The sequence below is a fragment of the Camelus ferus genome, chromosome 13, assembly GCF_009834535.1.
Source record: "Camelus ferus isolate YT-003-E chromosome 13, BCGSAC_Cfer_1.0, whole genome shotgun sequence".
Lineage (NCBI taxonomy): Eukaryota > Metazoa > Chordata > Mammalia > Artiodactyla > Camelidae > Camelus > Camelus ferus.
The window spans coordinates 13,086,675-13,114,567 of record NC_045708.1 but is presented as its reverse complement, the minus strand read 5'-3'; the positions used below and the strand labels follow the sequence as shown (position 1 = coordinate 13,114,567).

The 27,893-nt window shown below is 54.7% G+C and overlaps 3 protein-coding genes across 12 annotated transcripts; 1 reads left to right on the top strand and 2 right to left on the bottom strand.

Annotated features, from left to right (window-relative positions):
• Positions 1–1,367: 1,367 nt before the first annotated feature.
• On the bottom strand, positions 1,368–19,900 carry SLC66A1 (solute carrier family 66 member 1). Of its 10 annotated transcripts, none has more exons than XM_032495326.1 (10): positions 19,888–19,900; positions 15,500–15,555; positions 15,021–15,110; positions 10,562–10,785; positions 5,619–5,744; positions 4,862–4,976; positions 4,130–4,272; positions 3,865–3,957; positions 3,134–3,319; positions 1,368–1,857 (listed from the first exon to the last, which is right to left on the bottom strand). In XM_032495326.1, exons 4-10 carry the CDS (start codon positions 10,658–10,660, stop codon positions 1,786–1,788), a joined length of 834 nt encoding a protein of 277 aa, XP_032351217.1. In that variant the 5' UTR covers positions 10,661–10,785; positions 15,021–15,110; positions 15,500–15,555; positions 19,888–19,900; the 3' UTR covers positions 1,368–1,785. The 10 variants fall into 10 exon arrangements, with proteins under 10 accessions (XP_032351217.1, XP_032351220.1, XP_032351211.1 ...); XM_032495329.1 differs by having other exon boundaries at positions 4,862–4,949; XM_032495320.1 differs by having other exon boundaries at positions 5,619–5,748; positions 19,888–19,894.
• Positions 15,741–22,315, top strand: AKR7A2 (aldo-keto reductase family 7 member A2). Its single transcript, XM_032495317.1, has 7 exons — positions 15,741–16,087; positions 18,561–18,748; positions 18,925–19,029; positions 19,747–19,843; positions 20,002–20,101; positions 20,671–20,800; positions 21,561–22,315. Exons 1-7 carry the CDS (start codon positions 15,769–15,771, stop codon positions 21,720–21,722), a joined length of 1,101 nt encoding a protein of 366 aa, XP_032351208.1. The 5' UTR covers positions 15,741–15,768; the 3' UTR covers positions 21,723–22,315.
• Positions 22,316–22,535: 220 nt separating this feature from the next.
• Positions 22,536–27,846, bottom strand: MRTO4 (MRT4 homolog, ribosome maturation factor). The gene is made up of 8 exons (XM_006188273.3): positions 27,674–27,846; positions 25,776–25,834; positions 24,819–24,922; positions 24,134–24,215; positions 23,776–23,843; positions 23,361–23,512; positions 22,990–23,066; positions 22,536–22,882 (listed from the first exon to the last, which is right to left on the bottom strand). Exons 1-8 carry the CDS (start codon positions 27,699–27,701, stop codon positions 22,733–22,735), a joined length of 720 nt encoding a protein of 239 aa, XP_006188335.1. The 5' UTR covers positions 27,702–27,846; the 3' UTR covers positions 22,536–22,732.
• Between the last annotated feature and the right edge of the window lie 47 nt (positions 27,847–27,893).

Below are 27,893 nucleotides of genomic sequence, written 5' to 3'. Positions count from 1 at the left end.
GCACACAGCAAGTGCTCAATAAATGTCAGCTGCATGCCAGGTGACACACAGGGCTCTGCAGGCCTGGGTCTCCCCACACCCCAATTCCTTCCTCCTCCTCCTCCAACTAAACCCTGTCACCTGCTGTGAGCGCTGGCCCCGCCCCCACCACCTTGTCCTCACATCAGCCCCACCTTGGAAGCAGCCCTGACTCCCATCTCCGGGCCTTGGCACACCCTTCCCTTTCCCAGATGCCCTTCCCTCTCCCTCAAGATTGGGCTCCAGGAGCCCTCCTCCATGAAGCCTTCCCTGGTTGAGTGCTCATTCCTACAGCACTTTGTACCTTCTGGTCAGAGTCCTTCCCATGAGAGCCCTGAAACCGTCTCCCCATCCCAGATGCCCAGCATATTGTGGTCCAGGGTGGGTGGACAGACGGGCTGAGTTTGGTAAATATTTGTGACATCAAACTGGGCCATGGCGCCCCCTTGTGGCAGAGGCTGCAGCCCTGTGGCCAGGCTCCCTTCTCTGGGGCTGGTAGAGAAGATTCTAAAGGAGGTTCACGCTGAGGCTCAGCCTTCACCCGCACCCGGCACCACCCACCCTGATGGCTCGTGGGACCCGTTGGGCCTGGGGCGGGGTGTGTGGGGGCAGGAGCAGGTCAGCACGGAGGGGAGCTGGCCCTCCTGTCCTGGCCACCCACGGGGTTGTGGCCAAGAAGAAAATGAACTCCAGAGAGGGTCTAGGAGACAAACTGAGGTCAGGGCACAGGAGCTAGAGCTTGGGGCTAAGCCCAACCCTCCTCTCCAGCCTTCCCACCTGCAACACTCTCATTGGTTACCCTCTGCTCCTTCTACCATGTTACCTCCTCCAGGAAGGCCTCCCTGGTCTCTAGGGAGAGCTGGTTGTCCCTCTCCTCCAACTAAAAACTATCAAAGCTAACCTTCATTGAGCTCTTACTGCATGCCAGACTTTGGGGCTATCCTCCGTAATGACACCATTTTATTTAATCCTCAGAAGAACGTATGAAGCAGCAACACTGTTAACCCATTGCACAGATGAGTAACAGAGGCACAGAAAAGCTAAGATGCAGAACCAAGATCGGAACCTTAACTGTTCTGCTTCATGCTGAGCACCGTGGTGCAGGGACCCTGTTGGAGTGTCATTCTCGCTGCTGTGTCTCCACTACCAGGTGTGGAGCCTGTCACAGAGAAGAAGGTTGAAGAAACCAGAGGCCCGAGAGGCCAGGCAGAGGCAGCCAGCCAACCCAGCCCCTTCCTGCTTGGCTCCCCCACACCCTGGACCTGTAGGTAGGACCCCTTCCCCATCCAACACTGTTCCCAGAGCAGCCCGGACCCCGCCGGCACCTCAGGGAAGGAACGAGAACAGGCTGCGCTGGGAGTACCGTTTACTAGGACAGTCCTGGCCGCACCAGGAGGAGCGGGACCCTCCCCGGGGCTGAGCGGGCAGAGTGAGGTAGGTGAGCCAAGGGGCAGCCGTTCTGTCCCCCTAGAGGCGAGGTTTTGGCGGCAGCCCCTGCGTTAGGCTCCCAGGGACAGATGCTCAGACCCTGAGAGGTGAGTCCCCAGAGAGGGTCGTCCTGCTCCAGGAAGAGGCAATCAGTCAGGGCTTCTCGAAGAGGCAGCTCCAAGCTTTCGGAGGTGTTGCAGGGAGGGGTTGGGCTGGACTTCTAGGCCCCCCGGCTTCCTCCACAGCTCAGTCCAAGGGCACCATCACTGCCCAGACTTCTCCCTTCCTGAGTGTGGCATCTGGAGGTCCCTGTCATCCTGGGCTGGGCCTGGGTCCTGGTCAGCTGGGGAGGAGTGACTGGCGCTCTGAGGAGGTGGCCGCGTCCCGGTACAGCAGGAACTGTATGGAGATCTGGACAGGTTGATGTCAAGGCCGAACAGAGCAGACTGGGTCAGACCTGCCCCTGCGTGGCCTGTGGCTCCATCCGAAGCTACTTCCCCCCTCCCTTCCTCTGTCCCCAACTCTGCCAGGTTGGGAGGGTCAGCCACGGCCTCCCAGCTGCTGCTCTTGCTGCCTCCCGACCCCTCGACCCCAGACGAACCCCATTCATCCACCAAGTCCAGCACTGGGGTCTTCCTCCCTCGGGCATCCTCCCCTGACCCCGGCCCCAGGATCTTGCCTTCCTTCCACCCTACAGTGTCCCAGTGGTTTCACTAAGTGGCGCTAGAACTCGACTTTTCTTTATCTCTCCTTGCACCCAACAGGGAGTCAGCAAATGTCGAACTATAGCCATGTTTACTTTCTCCTGAAGGAGATCCAAATATTGCCCTGCTCAGCCACCCAGCCAACATTTACTGAGCACTCACTGTGTGCTGGGTTGGGCGCTGAGTGTTTCCTGAGACTTTATCTTATGTAGTTGCCCCATTATCTTGGTGAGACAGTGGGACAAAGATATGGAAGCACAGAGAGGCTAACGGTTGGCCCTGTGTCACACAGCTAGGACGCAGGAGAGCCAGGATCTGAGCTCAAGTTTTTCTGTCTCTAACTCGTGTGTCTTCACGTTCCAGCTTTCCTTCCTCTGGCCTCCATGGGCTGATTTATGCCCTGTTCTCTAGGGCCTTTGCACAAGCTGTGTCTGGAACATCCCTCCCTTGCTTTGCCTGACTAACTTCTTTTCCTTCAGGGTACAATTTAAATGGCATGTGTAGGGGGAAGGGTATAGCTCAGTGGTAGAGTGCACGCTTAGCATGCATGAGGTACTGGGTTCAATTTCTGGTAACCCCATTAAAAATAAATTAAAAAAATAAAAAACCCTAATTACCACGCTCCCCAAAAAAGAGTAAATAAATAAATGGCATCCGCAGTGGCCTCTGCTGAGCCTCTAAACCAGGACAGCCCCCGGCTCACATACACTTGCAGTTTTTCTCTGCGGCAGTTGGTGGATCCCAGTGAAGTAATTATGATTATGTGTGTCCGCTCAGCCTCCCCACTGAGCTGTGAGCTTCCAAAGGCAAGGGTCATTCTGTTGTTGCTCACTACTTGCTCTGGTGCCTAGCGGGGTGCCCTGCACACGGGAGGTTTGACTCTTGATGGGTGGATGGAAGGATGGCCGGATGCTGAAGCTGTGTGCAGGCAGAGGCTGCCGCAACCATGCTGGCCCCGCCAGCCCTCACGCCATGAAGGATACGATGGTGTCGAGCAGCAGGACGCCCAGGCTGCCCACGAGCCAGGGCAGGTGGTGCAGCAGGTAGCTGCCCTCGCTCTGGCCCACCTCGGGGTTCTTTAGCAGCACGCTCAGCCCGTACAGCGTGTTCCCCAGCATCACCAGGGCGAACAGCGAGTAGGAGATCCCCTGGGTCGACTTCCGAAGGAACTAGAGAGGGTGGGGGTTAGAGACCTCACACGGGGCTCTCGGCTCTCTGGACTGTAACTGTCCACATGTCCATCTGCCCTGTCACACTGCACATGCTCTGAGCCAATTTCACAGTGTGACCGGTGTCTACCATGGGCCAGGCGCCCAGACCAGCCCCTTCCAGGGCCTGACTCCTCATCCCCACTCCAACACCCTCTCCAGGGCCCCCTGCCCTATCCCGCCCAGGTAGGTAGGAGACCATGGCTGCACCACCCTGCCGGCCCCGAGGTGCTCTCTCCCTGCCCCACGCCCATCCCTGACCCCCCACCTTCACCTCTACTCTCAGCCCCTCGCTCTCACCTGACCTCCTACCTCCTTGGGACACATATGTCACATGTATCCCTGGATGGCAGGCATCCCATTTCCAGAGGCAGAAACTGAGGCTTGGAGAACCGGATTAAGCTGCGCAAGCCAACAGTGGTGTGGACAAGACCTTCCGCGCCCACGTGCTACTCCTTAACCCAGGGGCCCGAGCGGCCAGCCCACCGCCCCTGCCCACGGCTCACGTTGGTGCGGATCTGAGGCAGCCGGGAGAACAGGTACAGCACGCTGGAGATGGAGCCGATGACAAAGCCGATGACCTCTTGCTTCGTGAAGGGCTGAGAGGGCAGAACAGGATGCTCAGTGCCCAGGAGGGGCCGGGGTGCAGGGTGAGAGCCCCGAGCTCCCTCCTAGAGGGCAGTTCCCTCGCTCCCGTGGCTGTATGGGGGAGGGCCTTCAGGACAAGCCGGACCCGCAACCCCACTCTACCACCGCGTACCCACACCTCACCTTATTGCCCGGTTCCACGGACAGGAGCGTCCGTCCCCGGAAGACCTCCCTCGGGGCAGCCACAGAGTTGGTGCTGCTCAGCAGTGGGGTGGCACAAGCCACCCCCAAGATGAACAAGAGCACAGAATTGATGGGGGCAGACCCTGTACACATGGCAGGAGGGAAGCTGAGGTTAGGCACCCAAGTGGCAGCAGACAGACTGGGCTTTGAGTCCTCAGTGGCTGTGTGACTTTGGGCAAGTGACCTAATGTCTCTGAGCTTTTATTCCTCATCTGTAAAATGGGTATAACTACAGTACCCATCTTCCAGAGTTGTAAAGGTGAACTGATGAGGGCAGTGGGAGCAGGAGGGTGGTTATCAGGCATGGAAATGCTAATGAAGACAGCCCCAACCCCATGTGCTGGGGTTTACTGTGCAGCCCTGGCTCTGACCCCTTCTGAAATCTGAAGGGCAGAGATGGCCTGTGTGCCTTGTCCTTGTTTCCCCAGCACAGAGGAGCAGCTGCAGCGTGTTCGGTGACTGAGAACCTCAGTGAAGGGCACCCTGTGGTCCCGCCCGGATCTGCTCATCGCCCTCTATCTCGGCTGATCAGCCGATCAGGGCTCAGGCTTTCAGATAAGGCCTTTCTGAGGTTTGGGTTATCACCAGCAATGGGAAACCTGCTTCCTCTCAAGCTCCCAGGCCTCCTGGCTGCCCCAAAGTGCCTGAACACAGAAGGACCAATGTACTCACACGGAGAGGGGCGTTTCTTGAACTTGTAATGGAAGTACAGGGACAGCATCAGCAGGTCGGCCAGGACGTAATACAAGGCTGTGTAGGTCTGCAAGAGACGCGGGGGCGCAGGGCGCTGGCGGCAGGCCCAGGCTGCTGGGACCGCGGCCCAGCACCGGGGCCCCCACCCCAGCCCAGTGACCCTGAGCAAGCGGCTTCACCTCTGGAAGCTTCTGTTTCCATGTCTGGAAAGGAGGGGGTCATAATTCCTCCCTGGCAGAACCAGACATTGGAGGCCAGGGCCTGGAGGGGCACCAGCCCAAGCAGATGGAGGAAACAGTGGTGGGCATTATGGGTGGGTCAAAATAGGGCTCAGAGGGTAAGGGGTGGCTCATGTCTCGCTGGATACAGGGGCAATTAAGGCTCTGCACTCCCGCCTGGGGACACAACAGGTTCCTGACTCTGCCTCCCAGCCCCACCCGGCTGCAGAGCGACCGCACCCGGGCCTCCCACAGGAGAACGTTCCTCCTCCAGGACCCCACATCCCAAAAGCTGAGTCAAGACCTTAGCACCTCCAAGGTCCAAGACCCCAGTGACCCTTTGGATTGACATGCTCATTCTGCAGGTGGGGAAACTGAGGCCCACAGAAGGGCAGTGGGCAGCCCAATGTCACACAGAGGCAGAGGGCTCTCTCCACAGTGTGGGGCCCTTGCAGGATGGAAGGACACCCCTGCCATGGCAGTTCTTGGCCGCCCACCCCACCCGGGGATCGGCCCACCTGCAGGGGCAGCTGGTCAGCCAGGAAGGAGCCAATGAGATTGCAGGAGTCTCCACCGATCCAGCCCAGGAGGAACCACAGGGACAGGGCCTGGTCCATGTTGCCCGTCTTGCAGGCCTTGATATACTGGCTGTGGCAGAGGAGGGAGGTGCATGCTCAGAGGCCGAGGGCTGTGACACCGCGTGGAGGGTAAATGTGGGAATAGCCCTGGACGAGAGGACTGCGGGGCAGGGGCTGCACAGAGGTCACCTGGAACCAACCCTTCCTGCACGCAGGATTCTCATGAGCCTTTCTTTGCCCTTAGGGGGTTTTTACTGGGGAATCCCTTCCAACCCGGCACCTTGATGGGACGTGCATCTTTCCAGAGAGATCCATAGAGTGACACAGATTCTCACCCAGAGCACCCAGGGGCTCTCGGTGGGGCCCTGAGGTTTTTATAGGGTCCCAACGTCTTGTCTCAGGCCCTGAGAACCATTTCACAGGGACCCTGGATTCTCTCTTCTGTGGAGGGGCTGATGGGTTTGACAGAAGGATGGTGACAGTGATATGGCCTGGGCTCTGCCTTATCTCCAGGGATGGCTGATGATCAGATGGGCCAGACTACAGCCTGTTATAGGCAAGGGGCACCAGAGAAGGGCGGGGCTGTGCCTCCTGGAGCTCACGTTACAGAAGCCATGCGGTCAAGTCCCTTTCCTTCCAATCCCCTCTTTGGGGACTGAAAAGTCATGGAATCAGGATTCACATCCAGACTCTGAGGCTCCAGTCCTGCTCTGAGCTGCTCCACAACTTCCGTTTGCTGCTGATAATTCTTTTTAATCATTTGCATGTATTTAAATCAGTAAAAGGTAACTAAATAGCACCGCAGCCCACCCATCACCCAAGACAGAAACTAGGAAAGCTGGACAGGTCTCTGGTCTTCCCACAGCCATCATTTCTCCTCTGTCGCCTACCGAGCCCCACCCCTACCCACCTCCAGGCCTCTCCAGTTCCTACCCAAGCCTGTTCCCTTCGTTTCTGTCTACGTTCTCAAGGATCTAAAACCCCAATCTTGCCCAAATCTGTCAGAGCCCTCCACTGCTCTTCAATAAGGACCGACATCCTCCCGAGCACGTCCTGATAAGGCCCCCCGTCCCTCTGCACGTCCCTCCACCAGGATTGCTTTCCCTTCCTCCAAACTCTTCATGGGCAGATGGCCTGCCCACTCTCTCCTCTACATCCTTCAGGAAATGTCAGTTCCTCCTCAGGGCCTTCCCTGATGGGCACTCTTCCAGCATCTGCCAGTTCCTCCTGGACTCAAGCTTCCTGAGCCCTGCACAGGCCTGGCATGGAGAAGGCCCTTCAGGTTGAACTTGTGGCCCTTAGGAAAGCCTCCTCTAATAAACTGTGACTTGATGTGTCTCCATAAATCACAGGGAAGTGATTCTGTCACACTCAGGGAAGGCCAAGTCCTAATGAGAAGCACAAAGGTGGGTGGGGCTCTCTCCCAGGCAGCTGACCCACCTCCCCAGTTAATCAGCCAGGCCCAGGCAGGGCCAAGATTACACCAGGTGGAAAGGGGAAGCCTCAGCCAGCTCTTCATAGTTCTGGGGAAGCTCTCACCTGAGGACAGGGAGTTGCCCTGCCTCGGCCTCCACCAGTCACCTAGGCCAGTCCAGTTTGCCTCCTAAGGGCCACCTATGCCAACCCCATCATTGCTTGCTGGATACCTTACACAGCCTCCAAGGCAGCCTCCCTGCCTCCAGCCTCTGTCCTTGTGCCTCCAGTCCTCCTACCCTATGGCTCCCAGGTTATCTTTAGTGGGTGGCAGAATGGAAGCTCTGCAGAGGCAAGGATGGCGTCGGTTCTGCTTACTTCCGTCACATCTTGTATGGCAACTGGGACAAGCTGAGGTGGTAAAAATGTCCAGCCCTCAACACATGCTAGGACAAGTCAATGGGATAAGGACAGGCTTTTAACATATGGTACTGGGACAACTGGGAACTGCATGCTAAAGAATGAGGTTGGATCCCTACTTCACACTGTATACAAAATATAACCCAAGCTAGATCAAAGCTCTAAATGTAAGAGGTAATTTGTGATACTGTGATTATACAGTAAGACATGTATATGTTTGGTCTTCCCCATTCCCTGCAGAGAGCGCCTAAAGCCGGTGGAATGTCCTAAGGGTGGAAGGAAAGGAAGGTGTCTTCTGTAATGCTGATGAGGTGACTTCTGGAAAGCCCTCTTAGGTCTCCTGAGAATCGGGAGTGGTTGCCATGGGAACCAACCACGTGATCAGAGGTATCATACCTGTGTATGAAGCCTCCAGAAAAATCGTTTCTCAGAATTCTGTGAGCCGTTCTAGCAAACTAATTGAAGCTAAGGAGGGGTCGTGGGAACCTCTAAATCTATAGCCAGAGGCCAGAAGCACAGGTGACAACCTGGACTTGTGACTGACGTCTGAAGTGGGGAAGGAGGGAGCGGTCTTGTAGGATGGGGCCCTAAACCTGTGGGATCTGATGCTGTCTTCAGTCGGATCGTGTAAGAATTGAGCTGATTGCTTGGTATTGTGGGAAAAAACACACATCACAATTGGTGTCAGAATTGGATAAGTCTACACAAAACTCTTAGAAGAAAAGATAAAGGTGATTCTTTGTTAGCCAGATTAAGCTATTACTTCTTAATACAACATACATACAACATCGAAAGCACAAACAACAACAACAACAAAAAAGATAAACTGGACACCATTAAATTTTTGAATTTTTGTGCTTCAAATGACACCTTCAAGAAACTGAAAAGACAACCCACAAGATGGGAGAAAATACTTGCAAATCATGTATCAGATGAGGGTGTTGTATCTAGTACAGGGGAAGGGCATAGCTCAGAGGCAGAGTGCGTGTTTAGCATGCATGAGGTCCTGGGTTCAATCCCCAGTACCTCCGTTAAAAAAAATTCTACTTTTATGTGGAATCTAAAAAAAAATGAGACAAATGAACTTATTTACAAAACAGAAACAATCTCACAGACATAGAAAACAGACTTGTAGTTCCCAGGAGGGAAAGGCGGGGGTGGAGGGATAAACTGGGAGTTCAGGATTTGCAGATACTAACTACTCTATGTAAAATAGATAAACTGCAAGACCCTATTGTAGAGCATAGAGAACTGTATTCAATACCTTGCGATAGCCTATAATGAAAAAAAATATCTATGGTGTATGAAAAGAAATATATATATTTGTATAACTGAATCACTATGCTGTACACCAGAAATTAACACAACATTGTAAACCGACTATACTTCAATTTAAAAAAAAAAGAAAAGAAAAATGGGTGAAGAATCTGAATAGACCTTTTTCCAAAGAAAATATAAGTTGGCCAACAAGCACACGAAGAACCACTTAATACCACCAGCCATCGGGGAAACACTAACCAGAACTACAATGAGAGAGCACTTCATACCCTGTGGGACGACTAGAATGAAAAAGACAGGAAATAGCAGGTGTTGATGGCGATTCAGAGAAACTGGAACCGCCATACACTGCTGAGAGGAATATACAATGGTGAAAATGTTTTGGAAAACAGTCTGGCAGTTCCTCAGAAGATTAAACATACAGTTACCATGTGACCTGGAAATTCTACTCCTTAGATCTACATCCAAGAGGAGTAAACACATGTTCCCACAAATACTTGTACAGAGCAGCCTTAATCATAAGGGCCAAAAGGTTGAAACCACCCCGATGTCCAGCAGTGGATGAATGAATAAACAAAATGTGGTACACACATACCATGGACTAGTATCAAACATAAAAAGGAATGAAGTACAGACACACACGCGCTACACACAACGTGGGTGAACCGGGGAGATGTTATGTTCAGGGCAAGAAGCCAGTCACAGAAGGCCACGTGCTGTCTGATCCAGTTATATGAAATGCCCAGAATAGGCAAATCTACAGACAGAAAGTAGATTGGTGGCAGGGGTTGGGAGATTTAGAGGGAAATGAGGAATGACTCATTTCTCTCTGGGTTTCTTTTTTGGGTGAAGAAAATGCTCTAAAACTGATTGTGGCGATGGCTTCACAACTCTGGATATACTAAAACCGTGGACTTGGACGCTGAAATGGCTGATTCTATTGTGTATGAACTCTCTCTCAATTAAACCATTATCTTTCTCCCTCAGGATAGAGAGCACAAAATCTAACAGTGGAGCGTGTCCTTATGTTACAAGGCCCCTGATGACCTCTTTGACCTCACCTCTCCCTGGCCCCTAACTCTCACACCCTCTGCCCAGCCATGGGACTGAGCATACAGTGTGTTAACGGCCGTCCTTATAGCACCAACCTTGTGAGGTAGCGAACAATATTCCCATTTTACAGATGAGGACACTGAGGTGCAGAGCAGTCAAGGGACTCATGGTGTGTCCTCAGTCCCTAATCACAGCAGTGGCCACGCTGTTTTGTAATCACTGCCTGTCCGCCACTAGACTATCACAGGACAGAGGCCTTGTTTGCTGCATCCCAGCCCACCCCTTCCTCTGCCTTTTCTCTTACTAGCTGTGCAATCCAGAGCAAGTCACTTAATCTCTTTGGGTTTCCATTTTCTTGTAAAGTAGGGATGGAGACTGTATCTATTTCACAGGGTGGTTATGAGGATTAAACAGGGTACAAACATGTCAAGTGCTTAGAAATGAGCTAGGACACAGCGGGCACTCAGTGAACAGTAGCAGGTGTTAGTACTATTATCTCTGTGTCCCCAAGGCCCAGCACAAGGCAGGGCCTAGAGTGGGGCCCTAGTGTAGGGCCCTTCGGAGGGGCTGAAAGTCAGTGAGTGGGGGTGGAGGGGGGAGCACACTTGGCCTTGAGTCTGGAGAGGCCCGAGGGCAGCCAGGCAACACCAACTCTGCTCAGCCCCTCACTGCCCCAGCCGTGCAACCCAGCCTGGTCCCACCACCCTGATGTTACTCACGGGAAGGTGGATGCAGCGAAGCAGAGAATGGAGATCAAGCCCAGGCCCACACTGGCCTCGTCCCAGCCGTCCTGGGCACACTCGCCAAACACGTCCCATATCCACTGGCGGGAGCCGTTGGGGCAGTTGGAGAAGTTGCCGGAGCCCAGTTTCTTCCAGACCATAGTTGCAGAGGAAGGGAGGGAGGGAGAGAGGGTACCGGTGTGCCGAGGCAGGCGAGGGCTCTACAGGGAAAAAGAGGGGGCCTTCAGTTTGGGGAGATCCAGGTCCCAGTCCTGGTCCGGCCAACCTAAGCCCATCTCAGCCTTACCACCTGGCACCGGCCGAGCCCCTGAGCCAGACAGAGGACACAATCAACCTCAAGCACTAAGGTCAAAGCAACCACGCGTGTGGGGAGCGCTGGCTCTGTGGTCAGGGACAAGAGCATTCAAATCCCAGCTCGACGTGCTAACAGTGTGACTTCGGGCAAGAGACTCAGCCTCACTGTGCCTCAGTTTCCTCATCTGCAAGATGGGGACGACAACAGTGCCTCCTCCACATAGTTGTGAGGATTAAATGAGTTCATAAATATGGTGTAGAGAACTGAGCCCTCAGACAATGTCACCTCTGTTATAACTCTTGAATGTCTATAACTCTGAATTCTTCTTGTAAATTACACTGTGAGGGTCTGCTGAGACCAGGCCCATTAATTACATTATCTCATTTAAAGTACAGTTGTCCCAGATGAATGAGTAAAGAAGATGTAGTGTACACACACACACACACACACACACACACACACAATGGAATACTACTCAGCCATAAAAGGATGAAGTTTTGCCATTTGCAGCAACATGAATGGACTCAGAGGGCATTACAGTAAGTGAAATAAGTCAGACAGAGAAAGAAACACTGTATGCTATCACTTACATGTGGAATCCAAAAAATTACAACAAACTAGCAATTATAACAAAAAAGAAGCAGACTCACAGACAATGAGAACAAACTAGAGGTTACCAGTAGGGCGAGAGAAGGGAGGAGGGGCAAAATGGGGGGGGGGGACTAAGAGGCACAAACTATTAGGTATAAAATAAGCTACAGGGATATATTGTACAACACGGGAATATAGCAAAGTATTTTATAATAACTGTAAACGGAGTATAACCTTAAAATATAAAGTACAGTTGTCCCCCAACATTGGTCAGATGAGGCAAATAGAGAAGGACCAGGGAGCCCCCGGGTTGCACAGGTGGTGGGACTGAAGTTTGGCGTGTTTGAGCTGTATTCTCTCAGCATCTCTTGTGTGTGGGATGCCTGCCAGCAAGGCATCCAGAGCCACCTCCCCATTCTCACCACTGACAGAGCTAGGAACTGGCTGCTTGCAGGGGCAGGCAGGGAAGTCCCCTCCTGGTGTCTGGGCACCCTGAACAGTGACTAGAGCAGTCACTGCCCACGTGACACTCCCAGAGGAGGAAGAGAAAGTGGGGCTGTGGAGAATCATCACAGCCCTGAGCTCTTGAGCAGCTCTGTGCTAAGCACCTCACAGGCCCTTCTGCATTTTTGCCACACATCAACTCTATGAAGTGGGGGCTGCTGATACAGCCATGGGGACCCAGGAAAGTGACTTGCCAGGACCATCCAGGCAGGAAGTGGTAGGGCCAAGAGTCAAAGCCAGGACTGGGATCCAAACCCCTGCTCATAGCCACCATGCCATGCTGCCCCCAGCACTTCTGTCCCTGGGCGCGGTGGAACCCTCCCGTGGTCTGGCGCAGCAGCCCAGCGACTCGTGCAGCCAGAAGGCAGGCTTCCCCTTTTCACTGAGCTCAGAAGGGCTTTCCTTATCCAGGGTGAGGCTCTCTCCAGCCACCTCCAGTTCCTGAGTGTGTCAAAAGACCCAGGATTCTCATAAAGCAACGTCCTATTACTGAAAGCTAGAGACTGAATGTTATGTCCCACCCCCACCGCCCGCCTCCAAATTCCTATGTTGAAATAACGTGCAATGTGATGGGATTTTGAGCTGGGGCCTTTGGGGAGTAGTTAGGTCACGAGGGCAAAGCCCTCATGAATGGGATTAGCGCCCTTATAAACAGACCTCAGAGAGACCCCTCGCCCCTTCTGCCAGGTGAGGACACAGAGAGAAGACAGCCACCTATGATCTTGGAAGTGGATCCTCACTAACAGCAAATCTCCCAGCACCCTGATCTTGGACTTCCCAGCCTCCAGAACTGGGAGAAATTAATGTTTGTTTCTAAGCCACTCAGACTACGGTACAGTGATCTGAATGGGCAAAGACATCTCGGCCAGACCTTTGGAACTGCTGAGGTCACAGCAATCTGGGGGTATCGGAAGGGAAAGGAAGCGAGTCAGCTTCTTTTCTCAGGAAGCTCGAGGCTCTCAGCCCTAGTGTGACTCGCCAGGGAGCCCAGAGCTGGACGCAAGGGTATCCGAGGTCACCACCTGCCCAGTTCACGGCAGTACCTCCAGGGCCCCACAAGTGTGGCTGAAAGCCTCTTCCTGTCCCTTGGTGACCCACCTTGACCTTCGGCACAGCTGATGCCTGAGCCGTTTACCTGATGTCCTGCCACCAGCACCTGCAAGGCCACCCAAGGTTAGCATCCAGTCCAGGTAGGCGCTGTGCCTCTGCAGTGCCAAAAGGCATGGCAAATCAAGTCCTTTGCCACCCTCGTAACTTCTCTGTGAGGGGAACACTGTCCTCATTTTACAGATAAGGTTGAGTGGCCTTGCGCAAGTAACCGTCTGAGTCTGTCTATAAAATGAGGATAATGACACTTACTCCTCGGGGTTGCTGTACAGATGAAATGCACATAAATCTCTTAGCCGGGTGTCTGATGTAACGGTAGTGACTGTTTTGAGAAGGAGAGTCCAGTACCTCAACTACCCTGAGGCCATTCTCACTCCCTCTTTTCACCCCGATTAGGGAAGAAATAAGGTGGACACATGCCCAATGAGGGGGAAGGGGGTTGAGGGATGTACCTTGGCTCACAGGGCCCAGGGCACTGGGTAGGTGGTCCCCTGTCCATGCCCAGAGCCCCTTGTACAGCTCCGGGCTCAGGACACTCTGAGACACACCTGCACCCCGAACAGAAGGGGCTTTCCTCTGAGGGCCACTGTGCATGGAGCCTGTCACCTGTAGATTCTGGCTTCTGAGAATGGGCCCACCTCCTGGTCCAATAGCATCGAGTAAATGGATGTCCGGGGTTGCAACAAAGGTTGATCAGCTCTGTACGTCTGACAAGGACCACAGCAGGGGGGCCTTGGACTCAGTGAGGGCACATGTTTGAAATTCAGGATCAGTGAGTCTGGGCTGGGGCTCAGGGACCTCGGGTTGAAGAAGCTCCCCCAGGGGATGCTGGTGCATGTGGCCAGACTTTAAGAAAGGCAGCGCTGGGAAAGGCATCTCCTGCCACAGGCAAGCTCCTCTTCCAGATCCCAAGCTGAGTCAGGGAGAGGCTTCCCACTGAAGCTGCTCAAGTGGCCACCCTTATCTATCAGATAAGTCCAAATTCCTTGAGACAGGGCCCCAGGGTACTCCAAGAACTGACCTCCCTACCTCCTCTCCAGTTCCTCCCTCTGAATCTTCAGACAGTCATCCTCAGGCCTGCAGACTTCTGTATATGCCATCTCTTCCCCTAGGCGTGTTCTCTCCCCGCCGGAGGGCGTGGTAAAGATACTAAGACCCTGTTTTCCACTGCCTTCTCAAAGAGGGGGTCTTGCAGGAGCTGACTGGACAACACTTGTCATCTCTTCCCCCACCCTGGTCCGTATGCCCGAAGAACGCTCATCACTCTCTTCAGCGACCTTCACATCTAAGCCCACTCCACTCCCTTCAGCCTAGTTGTAAACTTTTTCTTGGGGCCTAGACACACCAGCTGCACAGTAAAGGTTAAGAAAATTAGTGAAAGACAGACAGAGAGATGGGGCAGGGAGGGGAGGGAAAAAGGAAGGAAAGAAGGAAGAAAAGAAAGAAAGGAGAGAGAGAAAGTCCGAAAGGAAAGAAGGAAGACCTAATTGGGAGCTTGGACGGCCTAGGGATGAGGAGAAAGTACCCTGGAACTGACCTGTCTGATGCCTACTAGTATAGAACTCTTGGGCAAGTGATTGAGCCTCAGAGTTCCAATCTGTAAAATGGAGGGGGGGGCGTAATGCAAGTATCCACCCCCTAGGATAATGGCAGAGTTAAATGAGATAATCCAGGCCAAGTGATTAGAATGGTGCCTGGCACAGGTGAAACACTCAGCAGTAATAGTCAGGGATGGCTATTATTCTGTTCTGGCTGTAGCTCTCCCCCCTCCCCTACAGGGACCCTGGCAAACAGCAGGCTTCAGTACGCGTTGAATAGACAAGACTGCGCCAGTCCTCACACTTCCAAGCGCAGACTCCCCACTTACACACTTGGAAGCCTGTCCTAGGCGTGTGGTGGGAGGGGACAATCTAGGCTCCCTGCAGACCTGGGGAGTACCTGAGGGGAGGAGCGTCCCGGCTTGGGGCGGCGGTCCTCCAGCTCCTTGGTCTCAACGCCCTCTGAGTGACTCAGCCCAGCACGGGCCGCCTGTTTGGTGGGGATAATGACAGGGCAGCCGCTGGGATTAGTGCTCATTTGCCGCGAGGCCCCCCTCCCCTGGCCTGCCCTGGGGAAAACAAAGCCGTCAGAAGTGAAGGGGCCTGTCGGCCAAGACCAGGAGCTGAAAAGGAAATCCAGACCCCAACCTTTGGCCAGGCCGATCCAAGAGGCCATGCTGGTCACCCCTGAGGAGGGGGACGTGGGCCCCCAAGGCCTCCCCAATCCCAGCCCACAGCCTCGCTCCAGGATCTCATGCCCCAAAGTGGGGACAGGAGCCCCAGGATGGTCCAGGGGCTGGGGGAGAGGGTAGGAAAGATGTAGTAGGGAAGGTCTAGGGTCCCGACTCGCAGCCCCCAGCCTCATATTCGGCTCACCACCTCAAGATCCGCCGCACCGCCCGGCTTCTGAGTTCTGTCCCTCGGGTCTGAGTCAGCTGACCCGAAGCCCCGCTCCGCCCCGCCCCGGAGCCACGCGGCTCCGCCTCTTGCGCCGCTCACTTGACGGACGGCCCCTGGAGGCGTGGCGAACGAGCGTGCGTGGAGGGGCGCCGCATTACTTTGTCCTCATTCCCTCACCGCCTCCGGGGCTCCACCCCCGTGGCGGGTGGGCGGGGCCCGAGGCTCCCCACTACGCAGGCGCCGACTTCATGCTCCGGACCTTGTCTCGCGCAGTGGTCCGCGCAGCCATTCGCTGCGCGCGTATCCCCCAGCCTCCCGAGGCTCGCGCCGCCGCCGCTATGTCCCGACCGCCGCGGGCCTCCTCGGGTTCTCCGGCCCGGCCCGCCACCGTGCTGGGCACCATGGAGATGGGGCGCCGCATGGACGCGCCCACCAGCGCCGCAGCCGTGCGATCCTTCCTGGAACGCGGCCATACTGAGCTGGACACGGCCTTCATGTACAGCGACGGCCAGTCCGAGAGCATCCTGGGTGGCCTGGGGCTCGGTCTCGGCGGCGGCGACTGCAGAGGTAACTCCTGGCGCCCGCGTCCTGGCCCCCAGGCCTACCCCTGCACGGTGCAGCCAGACAGTCCCACGGGACGCTGACCTGACCCCAGCCGTGCACCAGCCTCGGTCAGGACAGACAGCTTAGTCCTTTTCCCGGGGCTTTGACCTCCCCTTGGTCACCCCGCAACTCTGATTCCCTCTGCTCCTCAAGCCCCAAGCACATCTTACCCTGGTCAGCTCAACAGTGCTTTGTCCTGACCACTTTCCCCTCCACTTCCTCCCCTGGGGTTTACAACTCGGTAACCCCCAAATGTTACCCTGAGCCAGATCTAGTACTTCGTTTCTACTCCCATTGCTTTTTTAGTGCACCGCTGCCGCCCTGGCCTCCAGAGCTATGCCGTACCCTGTTCCAACCCTGCCAGGTGCCCATAACCGGTTCCCAGGCGTTCTTCCTACGCCCTTCTGCCTATTGTCCTCACTGCTCTTGAGCTCCCCCAGCGCCTTTTTCTCATCCTTGTCTTTCGTCAGTCCCTAGACTTTACTCTGTTCAGTTGGCAGTATCCCTGACTTTCTTAGGGAAAGCTGTAGCCTTATCATTGTCTGGTCTGAGGGAACAGGGGTGGTAGAGTGAGGAGGAAGGTGTAAGGGCTAGGTAATGCCTTTCTGTCCATTCCTGTAGTGCTAGGCTTTTCATTGGCTGTAGAAGGGAAAGCGATGCTATCCTGTCCCCAGGGAGCTCAGAGTCTAGTGGGGAAGATGGAAGCAAGTGATTGCAGGGGAGCCCAGAAGAGGAAGCACTTTTAGGGGGAAGAGGGCATGACCGGAACAGGGAGAGGCACTAGGGAAGGCTCAGAGAACACTGGAGCTGGGCCTTAAGGGACCAATAGTGGTTTGCTGTGCAGAGAATGAGAGGAAGGGGCATGAGAGGCTGAGGGCATAGCTGCGCCAAGATGGGGCTTGGAAATGCAAAGTGCCCAGTGTGTGGAAGGATGGCCAGGAGGCAGGTGTGGCTTCAGTAGAGGATGTGTGTGGGTGTAGGGATGGTCCCTCATCAGCCTGATGCCACTGGAAGTGCCTGGCACAGAATGGGACCCAACAAGTGTCAGCTGTTACTATTACTACCACACTCTGATTCCTTTTTTCCATCCTGAGGCTCTTCCTTCCCAGGTGTGGGCCGCTTGTGTGCGGTCCCCTCTAGGTCCTCGTTAGATTCAGAGCCTGGTGGATCTGGAGGAACAGACTGGAAATGTGCATCTCAGACCCACACTTTCTAGTTCACCTGGCTGCCTCTCGTTGCTAGTGAAGATTTTGTTTCTGAGTTTTTTCCCCTCCAGCCCTTCCCTGCTTCCTTCTTTGAGGCCTGGCACTCACTGGGTCAAAGTCCTCAGGCCGGACCCGAGGGAAAGTTCACACCAAGAATGCAGGGGGAATTGAGAAGTGTAAGGAATGGAGAAAATCTGGACTTGTTCTCTAATATCCAAGTGGTCTGATGACTCCCTCCCTTGTGAACTACTGAGTTGCCTTTGCCAAGTATGGAAAGTACAGAATCCAGAGAGCCAGAGTTCTTCATAGCACTTCCAAGCTGCTTGCAGCACAGAACACTGTCTCGTTCTCATGGGGAGTGTCTCTACAGTGGATGTGAAGACGTGCATGCTCCCGGGAGTCTGGAAGGGGAGGGGGAAACCGTAATTGCCCTCTGCTCATTTTACCTTCTACCTCTCTCTCAAATTGATCTGCCAAGGGCTAGGCTTGGCAGCTGGCTCTCTCTCCTGAGTTCTTGCACCAGCCTCTTTACTTGTCCCCCTGTCTGCAGGCCTGTCCCCTTGACTTCTCTCTCTGTACCACAGCCAGAGTGAGACAGTTGACCAGTTCAGTCATAAAATCTTTGAATGATGGTATTTGAGAAAACCCTTTGGGATTTAGGTCTGTGCCCCGTTCTCTTGTCTCGTGTCCCGTTGCTCCCTGCCTGGAGTTTGTACTTTTAGAACTCAGAATTGCAGATGACCCTTCACATACTGTGCTTTCTTGTCTCTGTGACTCTGCCCGAGTTCCCACCCTTCCTTGTTGGCTGTAACTCTTTTTGGAGACTCAGCTCCGGGGTCAGGAAGCCCTCCCTGGAATTCCCAGGTTGACCACACACCTGTCCTCTGGGTTCTACCCCACTTACATATTGTACCGTCACTGTCTAGGCTTTGAGCTCCTTGAAGGCAGAGATCGAGGGTTTTTAGTTCATCTCTGTGTACTTGGCCCCTAGTACAAGACTTTGCACAGCCAGCAGTTGCGACTAATAATACAACAGCAGTGAACACTGAGAACTCACACGTGAGAACTTGTTTGATCCTCACGATCTCCCTATGAGGACAGTTCCATTGTTACCATCCCCATTTTACAGATTAGAGAATTGAACCTCAGAGAACTGAAGTAACTAAGCCTGGGTCACTTGGCTAGTAAGTGGTTGTAATAAGTTTCTTAACCTTTATGTTCTTCCTGCAAAGTGAAAATCGCTACCAAGGCCAATCCCTGGGAAGGGAGGTCCCTGAAGCCTGACAGTCTCCGGTCCCAGCTGGAGACATCACTGAAGCGGCTGCAGTGCCCCCAGGTCGACCTCTTCTATCTACATGCACCTGACCATGACACCCCTGTGGAAGAGACACTGCGGGCCTGCCACCAGCTGCACCAGGAGGTGAGGGTGGACCCCTGCTCCTCTCTTTGACCTATCATTACCCAGGAGAGTAGAGGCTCCAGGGCTGTCCCAGAGCAGAGCTGGGGAGAGACCCGACTCCCAGCATCCCCAGCCCAGTCTCCCCTTCCTAGCGTCCCAGGCTGTGATGGGTTCTGACCTTGGCCTCTCCCCTGCAGGGCAAGTTTGTGGAGCTTGGCCTCTCCAACTATGCCGCCTGGGAGGTGGCTGAGATCTGTACCCTGTGCAGGAGCAACGGCTGGATCCTGCCCACCGTGTACCAGGTGAGGCCAGGGCTGCAGAGGCCTCTGTCCCCAGGGTGCCTGTTGATCTTGGGTCCTCCCAGCCCCTCCGACTGTCCCCGTGCCCTCTCCATAGCAGCCGCTCCCTTGCTTACAGCTGCGGATGGCTCCCGGGTGCCCTTAGCCCTGCCACCAGGCACCTGCTCTCTGCTCTGGCTCCCCTTCCTGCCTGCTGTGTGCTTCCATCCCTTCCTGTTTCTCCCTGTGCACGTCAGCCTGGAACACTCTCCCACCTTCTCCCTGCAGACTGCCCAGGTCTCACTTAGAGGCCTCTGCCTCTGAAAGCCTTTCCTGACAGCCCAGTGGGGCCTCCAGTCTCCAGAGCTTGTCTTCATATATTGAGCGAGTATTTGTGAACATCCTTAATGATTTCAGAGCCCACCTCTCTGTGATCACCTGTCTTCTGTCTGTTTTTAACGCAACTCTAACATCTCTTGGAAGCAGAGACCTTACTAGATCCACTTGTGTTTGGGAACTCAGTGTCCAGCCCACAGTTGGTGCCTACAGGTATTTACGGAAGGACATACCCCGTTCAGTGTCCCTTCGTAGGGGCCAGCACCATCTCCTCATCCCCTTCCACCACTAGTGATTTTGGAAATTATTGCTGAAGTCATGGACAGGTTTTGACTGAAGGTTTTTAAAGAAAGCTGAGGTCCCCTGACCTGTGCACCCTCTCCAGCTGGCCCCTTCTGCCTGCAGGGCATGTACAACGCCACCACCCGGCAGGTGGAAACGGAGCTCTTCCCCTGCCTCAGGCATTTTGGACTGAGGTTCTACGCCTACAACCCTTTGGCTGGTACGGGACAGACTTGGGACCTGGGAAGCAGGGAGGGGTTTGACAAGAAGCTGGGCTGGGTCCTCCATCCCTCCTGGGTACCCCGCTGGCCCCACTTCGGTCCAGAGCAGCCTCCAGGAGCAGTGCGGGCAGGGGATCTGATGACAGCCTTCCCGCAGGGGGCCTGCTGACCGGCAAGTACAAGTACGAGGACAAGGACAGGAAACAGCCTGTGGGCCGCTTCTTTGGGAACAGCTGGGCTGAGGTCTACAGGAATCGGTGAGCTGCGGATGGGCCACGTCAAGGTGGGGGGTGGGGAGGGGGGTCCCCTCTATCTGAAATGGAGAAGTTCTAGGCTGCTTTCCTGGGGGCTCCAGGCCTTCCTTTGCTGCCTGGACCTACATCTCGATTCCTGGAGGTATTACAAAACGCCCCATAGGGTTTCTTGTTTTCTTGTGATCTCCGTGACAAATCCCTGGACCATATGCCGGGTCTTCCAAGTCATAGCTCTTCCCTGAGAAATGCTCACCACCTGCCAAGAGGGAAGGAGAGGGCCTTGGATGGAGGCTTAGGAAGCCTGGGGCCGAATTGTGCCTCTTTACTAGTTGCTTGTTTCTCTAGGTCAAGTGAGGACAGGCTTTGGGGTCTCAGGAGTAAAGATACTGTTGTGGTCTCTGGTGAGGGAGCCAGCATCCTGAGTGGCTCTGCTGCCCAGTAATGCAGGAGACCCACAGCCCTTCCATGCTGCGGGGTAGGGCTGGGCACAGCTGCCCTGCTTGGCTCTTGGACTATGGCCCCCAGTGTGACTCCATGGTATTGACCTGTGTCACCACACTACACCTGCCCAGGTTCTGGAAGGAGCACCACTTCGAGGCCATCGGCCTGGTGGAGAAGGCCCTGGGGGCTGCATATGGGCCCAGCGCCCCCAGCATGACGTCGGCCGCCCTCCGGTGGATGTACCACCACTCCCAGCTGCAGGTAACCCAGCCATCCCCAGAGGCTCTGCTTCTGCCCTTTTAGGGGAGCCGGAGTTACCTTAAGGTGATTTCTAAATAGTTTTTACCTCTGAGATGTCTTCCTGTTGTTCTTAGTAGCTGTCCAAGTGCCAGCCCTGTAAAGAGGGCTTTACAAACATGGATTGAGTGATCATGTTGGCCTGATGAAGTGTGATTATTCCAGTTTTACTGATGGGAAAACTGGGGTTCACACAGCTGTGAAAGGGGTAGAAATGTATCACAGATTTGACTGCAGCCCACTCGTCTGGTGGGAGCTGGAGCTCCCCTCTCTGGTGCCCCGCGTCTTCCTGGCTAAGATGTTTCTCCAGCTTCAGCCTTACACAGTTGCATAGTGTCTGGCACATAGATAAAGTAGGTTTTCAATAAATGGGAGCTAAGAACTTTCCATAATTTCTCATTCCCATAACCACGCTGAGAATTGAGAAGCAGATTGACTCCCAGGGGGTTTAAATAGTGGAACCAAGCTTACCCAGCTGCTAGCGGCAGAACTGGGCTCTGAATTTAGGTCTGTCTGATGATGAGCCGTGTAACAGCAGGAGGAAAGACAGGGTTTGGAGTCACAGTTACCACTGTTGAAGGTACCTAAAGTTCTTTCCAGAACTGTGTAGGGTGTAAATAAAAATCAGATCCCAAGGCTTGGCTGGGGTGGGGCTGGAGGGGGAGTGTAACTGGGGTCACCATGCTGCAGAAGAGCGTTGACATCTGGCCGTCTGCCCCTGCAGGGAGCCCCAGGGGACGCGGTCATCCTGGGCATGTCCAGCCTGGAGCAGCTGGAGCAGAACTTGGCGGCCACTGAGGAGGGGTCCCTGGAGCCAGCCGTCGTGCAGGCCTTTGATCAAGCCTGGCACCTGGTTGCCCACGAATGTCCCAACTACTTCCGCTAGGCCTCGCCCTGACTTGGGGTGGCAGGCGGCACACACCTCTCTCTCTCTCACCTGGCCAGCTTTGACCTTTAACTGCGTTATGTATCCAGTTCTTCTCACAGTCCCTGTTCACAGATCGTTTATTTCCTCTGTTGTTAATACTCCCAGTGGCCTCCGTCATGTGACGGGGCTGCCGTCTACTCGGGCATTTCCTGTCTGAATAGAGCCCCTTGACCTGGCTGAAGCCCAGGCCCACAGCAAACCTGGTGAACGTTTCCTCTATAGCCCGCGGCCTGTGTCCTGTCCTTCCCGTGGGCTTGGTGAGAAGCAGGCAGGAGTAGGGGTTAACCTTCAAAGGGCAGGGGCAGCGGGATGGTCTCCCCAGCCTCCTGCCCTGAATCCAGGTTGACCCCTCAGCAGCAGGGCTGGAGGTGGCCCTCACGCTTCTTCCCACGAGAGACAAGAGAGCTCACACCCAGAGGCAGATTGCCTCTCACTTAGAATCACCTCATTCAACACTTCGAAATGGAATTATTTGGGTAAAAACCTACCGCTAGGGTCACCATCCAGCAGAATAAAACCTCTCAGGACGCCGTGGGACATTTTAACATTCACTCCGTTTCAGCAGTGGCTTTTTACTCTTGTCTTAGCAAATCCCAGTTTCCAGCCAGGAGCACGAGGGCTAGAGGACGGGAGAAGCCCTGGCCCTGGTGGTTCCTCTCGTGTCCCCAGAGCTATGTGGCCCCGGTGCTCACACAGGAGCCAGGGTGGAAGCTGGCTCAAGGTGAACAAAGGGAACCTTGGGAATCCAAACAAAAGTCCAAACCCAAAGGCTTTTTAAGAAAAGTCTCTTTTGCAGGGAGACACCCTGCTGACAAAGTTTTATTATTTACAGAGAAACAGTCTGTCCCTGTCACCTCTCTCATCTTCACCCACAGCCAAATAAACAGCTGCTCCTACAGGGGGTGGCGGCAGTCCCATGTGGTCCAGCCAAGAGGAGACATGAACAGGCCCTCAGTCCCAAGGACCCATCAGCTGTCATCGTCCTCCTCTGATTCATCTTCCGACTCAGGCGCGCTCTCTGGCAAGTCATCGCCCATCTGCTGGAACCTTCCAGACTGCGCATCCCACATGTATTCGATGGTCACCTTGAATTCGGCCATTTCATACCCGAAAAGCTTCTGCAAGAGACAAAGGAAATCAAAGGTCAGGAGGAACAAGTGTGGTCAGAAGTGTCTGTGGCCCCTCCTGCCTCGGCCTGGAGATGGCTGGAAGGGGTCACACTCACCAGGACGCGGGCCTGCTCCGGGGTCAGCACATCACCCTCCCTGCACACCTCGTAGTCGGACAGCAAGGTCACTACACCTGCAGAGGAGGGCAGGGGTTAATCAGCAAGCGTTCAGCTGCCTGGGAGTTTCAGGGCAGGGGACAGTGACCCCTACATAGTCCCTTAGCCGCCGTATTCTGGCTGTAAGTCACTGTCCGCTTTCACCCCAGCTCTGAGGGGGGCGCTCAGCCCCACTTTCACATGAGAAAATGGAGGCTGGTAGTAATAACCTGCTCAGCCAGAACGGGGGAGGTGGGGGCAACGGCAGGCTTGGAAGCCTGCAACCTTGGCTGCTAAGCTGTGACCTTTCAGCTCTAGGGATGTCCCCGTACCTTTCTTGAGGGCAGTGGGCAGGCCCAGCTGCCTCAGCTGCGGCTCCATGGAGTGGGGGAACTGCTCCAGGGGCCCCGGGTCCAGGCTCACGGTGAAAGTTGCTTTGTTCCCCGCTCGAGCGTAGTCCATTTCCGTGTATTTTGTGAACCACCTCGGGGGAAAGGGAAGTGGCAGGAGGGGTGGTTTGTGAGGGGCCCGCCCACGTGCCTGGAGTCAGGCTCTGCCCTGGGCCTCGCCCCCACCACCCCCATACTTCTCAGCTCAGCCTGGAGAGAAGTGAAGCACTGGAAAGAATAAAGACTCGGTAACAGGGTTCCAGGGACCAGTTCTTAGCTGATGTACAAAGCCCGGGATTATTCCTTCCCTGGAGACCTCCCCAACCTTTCCCTTCCCACCACTCCCCCAAACACTTACTCGTTTACTTCCTCCTTAGTGCGATTGGTGAAAAGGAGACCAACTTCACCCCTCAACTTCTTGCTGACCTACAAAACCACAGTGAGGTCGGTTCAGTCACATTAGAGCAGTGGTTCTCCACTGGGGACAACACTGCAGCCCCACCCCCCACATCTGGCAACATCTGGAGACATTTTTGGTTGTCACAGCTGGAGATGGCGGCACTACTCTCTGGGCCTGGAGGTTAAAGCAGAACAGAGCTTTACGCCAGGCCTTGCTCTCTCCAACCCCAGGCCAGCCTGACGGCCAGAGTATGTGTCGTGAGAGCAGCAGAAGGCAGCCTGGCCTTGGCCCCTCCCAGGGTGGCCTGGAGACTCACCTGATGCAGATTGTCTTTGTACTCGTCAGATGGGCTTCGACCCAAGGCTACCATCATCACTTTGTTTTTGCCGAAGAACATCCTACAGAGAAAAAGAAAGATTCATGAAGGAAGTGCCTTGCCCTGTCCTCCCTTTAGTTAAGGGCAAAGCAGCTCCAGTCTCCAGAGCCTGAGCCTAGGCCTAGGCCATTTTGTAGCAGAAGGTATGGCCGGAGGCTCCCATTTTTCCACGCAGCCCTGCCCCCTCTGTCCCCGGCCCAGGGTCCCTTTTGTTATCTTCCTGCACATTCTCTGACATTCACTGTATTTTGTCTCAGCCACTCTGAGTGTTAGGTGATCATGCCCCCCCGGCCCACACCCCCATCTGGATGTATGGAAGAGGCCCATTTAATGGTATGAACCAGAGCAGGTGAAATGTTCCTTAAGGGACCACACCCCAGGGTTAACGGAGTTCCTTCTCCTGGAGGAATCCCTGAGCAACACCCAAGTCCCGCCTCTGGAGGAGCTCAATGCCAAGACCAGCTTTAACAGTTAACAAGCACCTGTTGCTGGAAGTGTGGCATTTTGTTCTTATTAAGGCGCCATCTGTGACCCTGGTACCCAAGGCCGTTAGCTGCCCCTGTGCTTTGAGAGCAGTCCGGCCCCTTCGGTGTGAGGGCAGCCCCCCCCTCGGCCGCTCACTCACCGGCTGTGCTTCCAGGCGCTGCGGATTTCCTTCAGCTTGCTGTTCCTCATATTGGCCACAGAGAAAATGAAGAGGTACTTGTACATGTCCACACATTTCCGAAGCTGCGGGACAATTCATGGGGCTCTGGAGTCCAAGGGGCAGCAGGGGTTGGGCAAGACTATGGCCTCAGACAGGAAGAGTCTGCTCTCGATCTCTTACAACCATGGAAGTTTAGAGCCCGAGGCCTCACACTTCCACTACTGAAGCCAGGATACTCAGTACAAGGGCTGCCCTGATACCAAGCAGGGAAAGCTGAGCCCAGGCCAGCAACCCACCATCCTCCCAGGCTTCCGACTTACTGCGGCCAACAGTGGAACCAGCCGCTTTGCTTTGTCTAGTAGCTCTTGACAACCTAGAAATTTAGCTACACTAGGATGGCTCCTGCTACATGGAAACATAGAAAGCCTTACTATTTACTCATAAGAGGACACAGCTTATTGGCTCTGTGGTGCCCACGTTGCTGGCTGCAGCCACGATGAGCTGGAAGCAGCATCTCTGAGCAGTAGACTCCGCTCTCACCCAGCCCGCAGCACTAAGGCAGTGCAGTCAGAGGGCTGGTGCATATACCCACATTTGGTGACTCCCTGGCTTTCTGGCATGGGGCAAGTTAACCCATCTCTGTAAACTTCAGTTACCCAACTGCCACAGTCACGTCGCATCTCCCTCCCACGGATGTTGTGAGGAAGGAGTGGAAAGGCACGTATGAAACAGCACTGCAGGGCAGAGCAAGAGCTCAATCAAGGCTGCAAAGCATCACTACGGGAGCTTTTATTGGTGCTGCTGCTGGAGGAAGAAGGGCTGGATCAGCAGCTTGATTTCTTTCTTAAAGCAGCATGTTTCCCTGACAAGCAGCCCTACACCCACCTTTGTAAACCAGACACAAGTTCTGGAAAAATAGAAAGAACAAGCTCTTACCTCTTCTATCAAGTTCTGTTTCAGTTCCAAGCCTTTCTTGGCAGTTTTGGTTAGGGAGACTAATACAGAGAAGAAAAAGGGGACGGTGAGACAAATGGGGACGCCCTGGAGACTCGTTTTCTTCTCCCCTTTAGCAGCCCAGCTGGACCAAGCCAGTCTGAGGAAAGGCGGCAAGGCTTTCGCGGCCACTACTTCTGGTACACAAGGCTACTACCAGTGTCCCCAGAGAACCTACTCTCCAGTGTTCCGGAGCCTGAAGATCCCTTGATCTTTCCTGTTACTTAGACAAACCAGGTGTTCCTTAGCCCCTCTGAGGCTAACCTAAAGATCCCTCCTGAGGTTTGGGGGCAGGGCTGGTACTGCCTCTGCTTTCAGTGGCGGACCTCGCCTGCTAGCCATGGTGCATAGAGATCATCTCTGGCTGGCCTGTGCTGTGGAAGGACGAGTCTGGGGACAGTAGCTCCTTTGCCACATCTTGTCTTGCAGTTTGGACCCATGGATGCAACAATGCCTCTTTGGGGAGGGACAAGCATCTCTAACAGCTGGGGCCCAATCTGCCCCTGACTCAGAAGGTTTGGCATTTGCCAGATTTGACCAGGGCTCTCTCCACAGCATCCGATTATTCCACAAACACTTAAGAGAACAGCAAATGAAAAGCCCTGGGTCCTAGGAGGGGGCCACCTCTTGCACTCACAGTCCCTCTTCATGAAGCACACATGTAGAAAGGTAATCATACCAGTAGGGGCAAGTGCAGCACTGGGCCAAGCCAGCACCTTGCTCTCTTGGATTATTGCTGGTCTGGCTGCTTCTGCACCTGTCCACTGACCCTGCCTTCTCCACTCTATTCCCAAAAAGGTAACTAAGGTGATCTTTTAAAAGTAAAGTTGAACCCCATCAATCCCTCTGCTCACCTGGGTTTTTGAAAGGTAATTCCTTGCAAAAACCTTTCAAGCCCTGCACACCCTGCCCAATTCCCACTCTGCTTTTTGCTTGCTCTGTTCAGCTACACTGGCCTCTTATCCCAAAATATGTTAAACATGCTCCCGTTCCAGGGCCTATGTACTTTTTGGTGCTCCCTCTCTTCAGACCACCACTCTCCCAGGTAACTCCAGGTTTCTGCTCATTTGCCTCCTCATCAGAGAGGCCTTCTCTGTCCTCACTATACAAAAGGATACCACCATCTCTTTCACTTTTACTCCAGGGGACTCATTACTATCTGACTTTATTTATTCGATTTTTGGTATTGCAGGGGAGAATACACTTCTGACGATTAAAATGTTAAGCTCGATGAGGGCTCCACGCCTTCCTTGTTGTAACTATCGTGTCCTCCAACCCCTGGAGAGTGCCAGACCCCTAAATATTCGTTCAGCGAATAAACTAGAAAGCTAGGGTGAGAGACGCACCACGGTAGTCGGGAGGTGCCTACGAACTGCCAACCAAGAAAAGAGCCAGTCATACGAAGACCGGAGCACAAGCACGCCAGGCAGAAGCAACTTCAAGTACACAGGACCAGACTCGGGAATAAGCCTGTGCTGAAGGAAAGGGGGCTAGGGTGGCGGGAGCGCGAAGACCTAAGAGACCGGCTGAGGTAGGAAAGGTGGGCCACGGCGAGATAGGGCACAGCCTGGGTGTTCAGAGGCTGTTCCCCGGTCAGTCGGCCTTGGAAAAGCTCTCCAGGCCGGCCAAAACAGTCTCCGCTCCTTGACTCCACCAGGCTCCAGCCTCCTCCGGTGCTTCCGGTGCTCCTGCCGCCCCCAAGCCCCCGTCTATCCCAGCTCACAGCGTAGCGAGCCCGCGGAGGTCCTGGCGTCTTACTCAGTGCCCCCGAACCCTCAACAACAGCTGACAGACAGCCGACGAACTCCCCCAACCCGGGTCCAAACGCCCCTTTCGCCCACCTTTCTTGTCGCGCTTGGATTTGGGCATCTCGCTGCAGACACGTGCGGCGGAAGGCGGTGTTGCCTATTAGGACCCCAGCAGCGCGGGGGCCTCTGGGACGGCCCTCGGGGGCTGCCCTCGCGCGTGCCTGACCCAATCGGCTCTGCGGCCAGCCTCTCCCGGCCCGGCCGCCGTCTGCGCTCTTCCCCTAATCTCCGGGGCGACTTCCCGCGAGGGCTG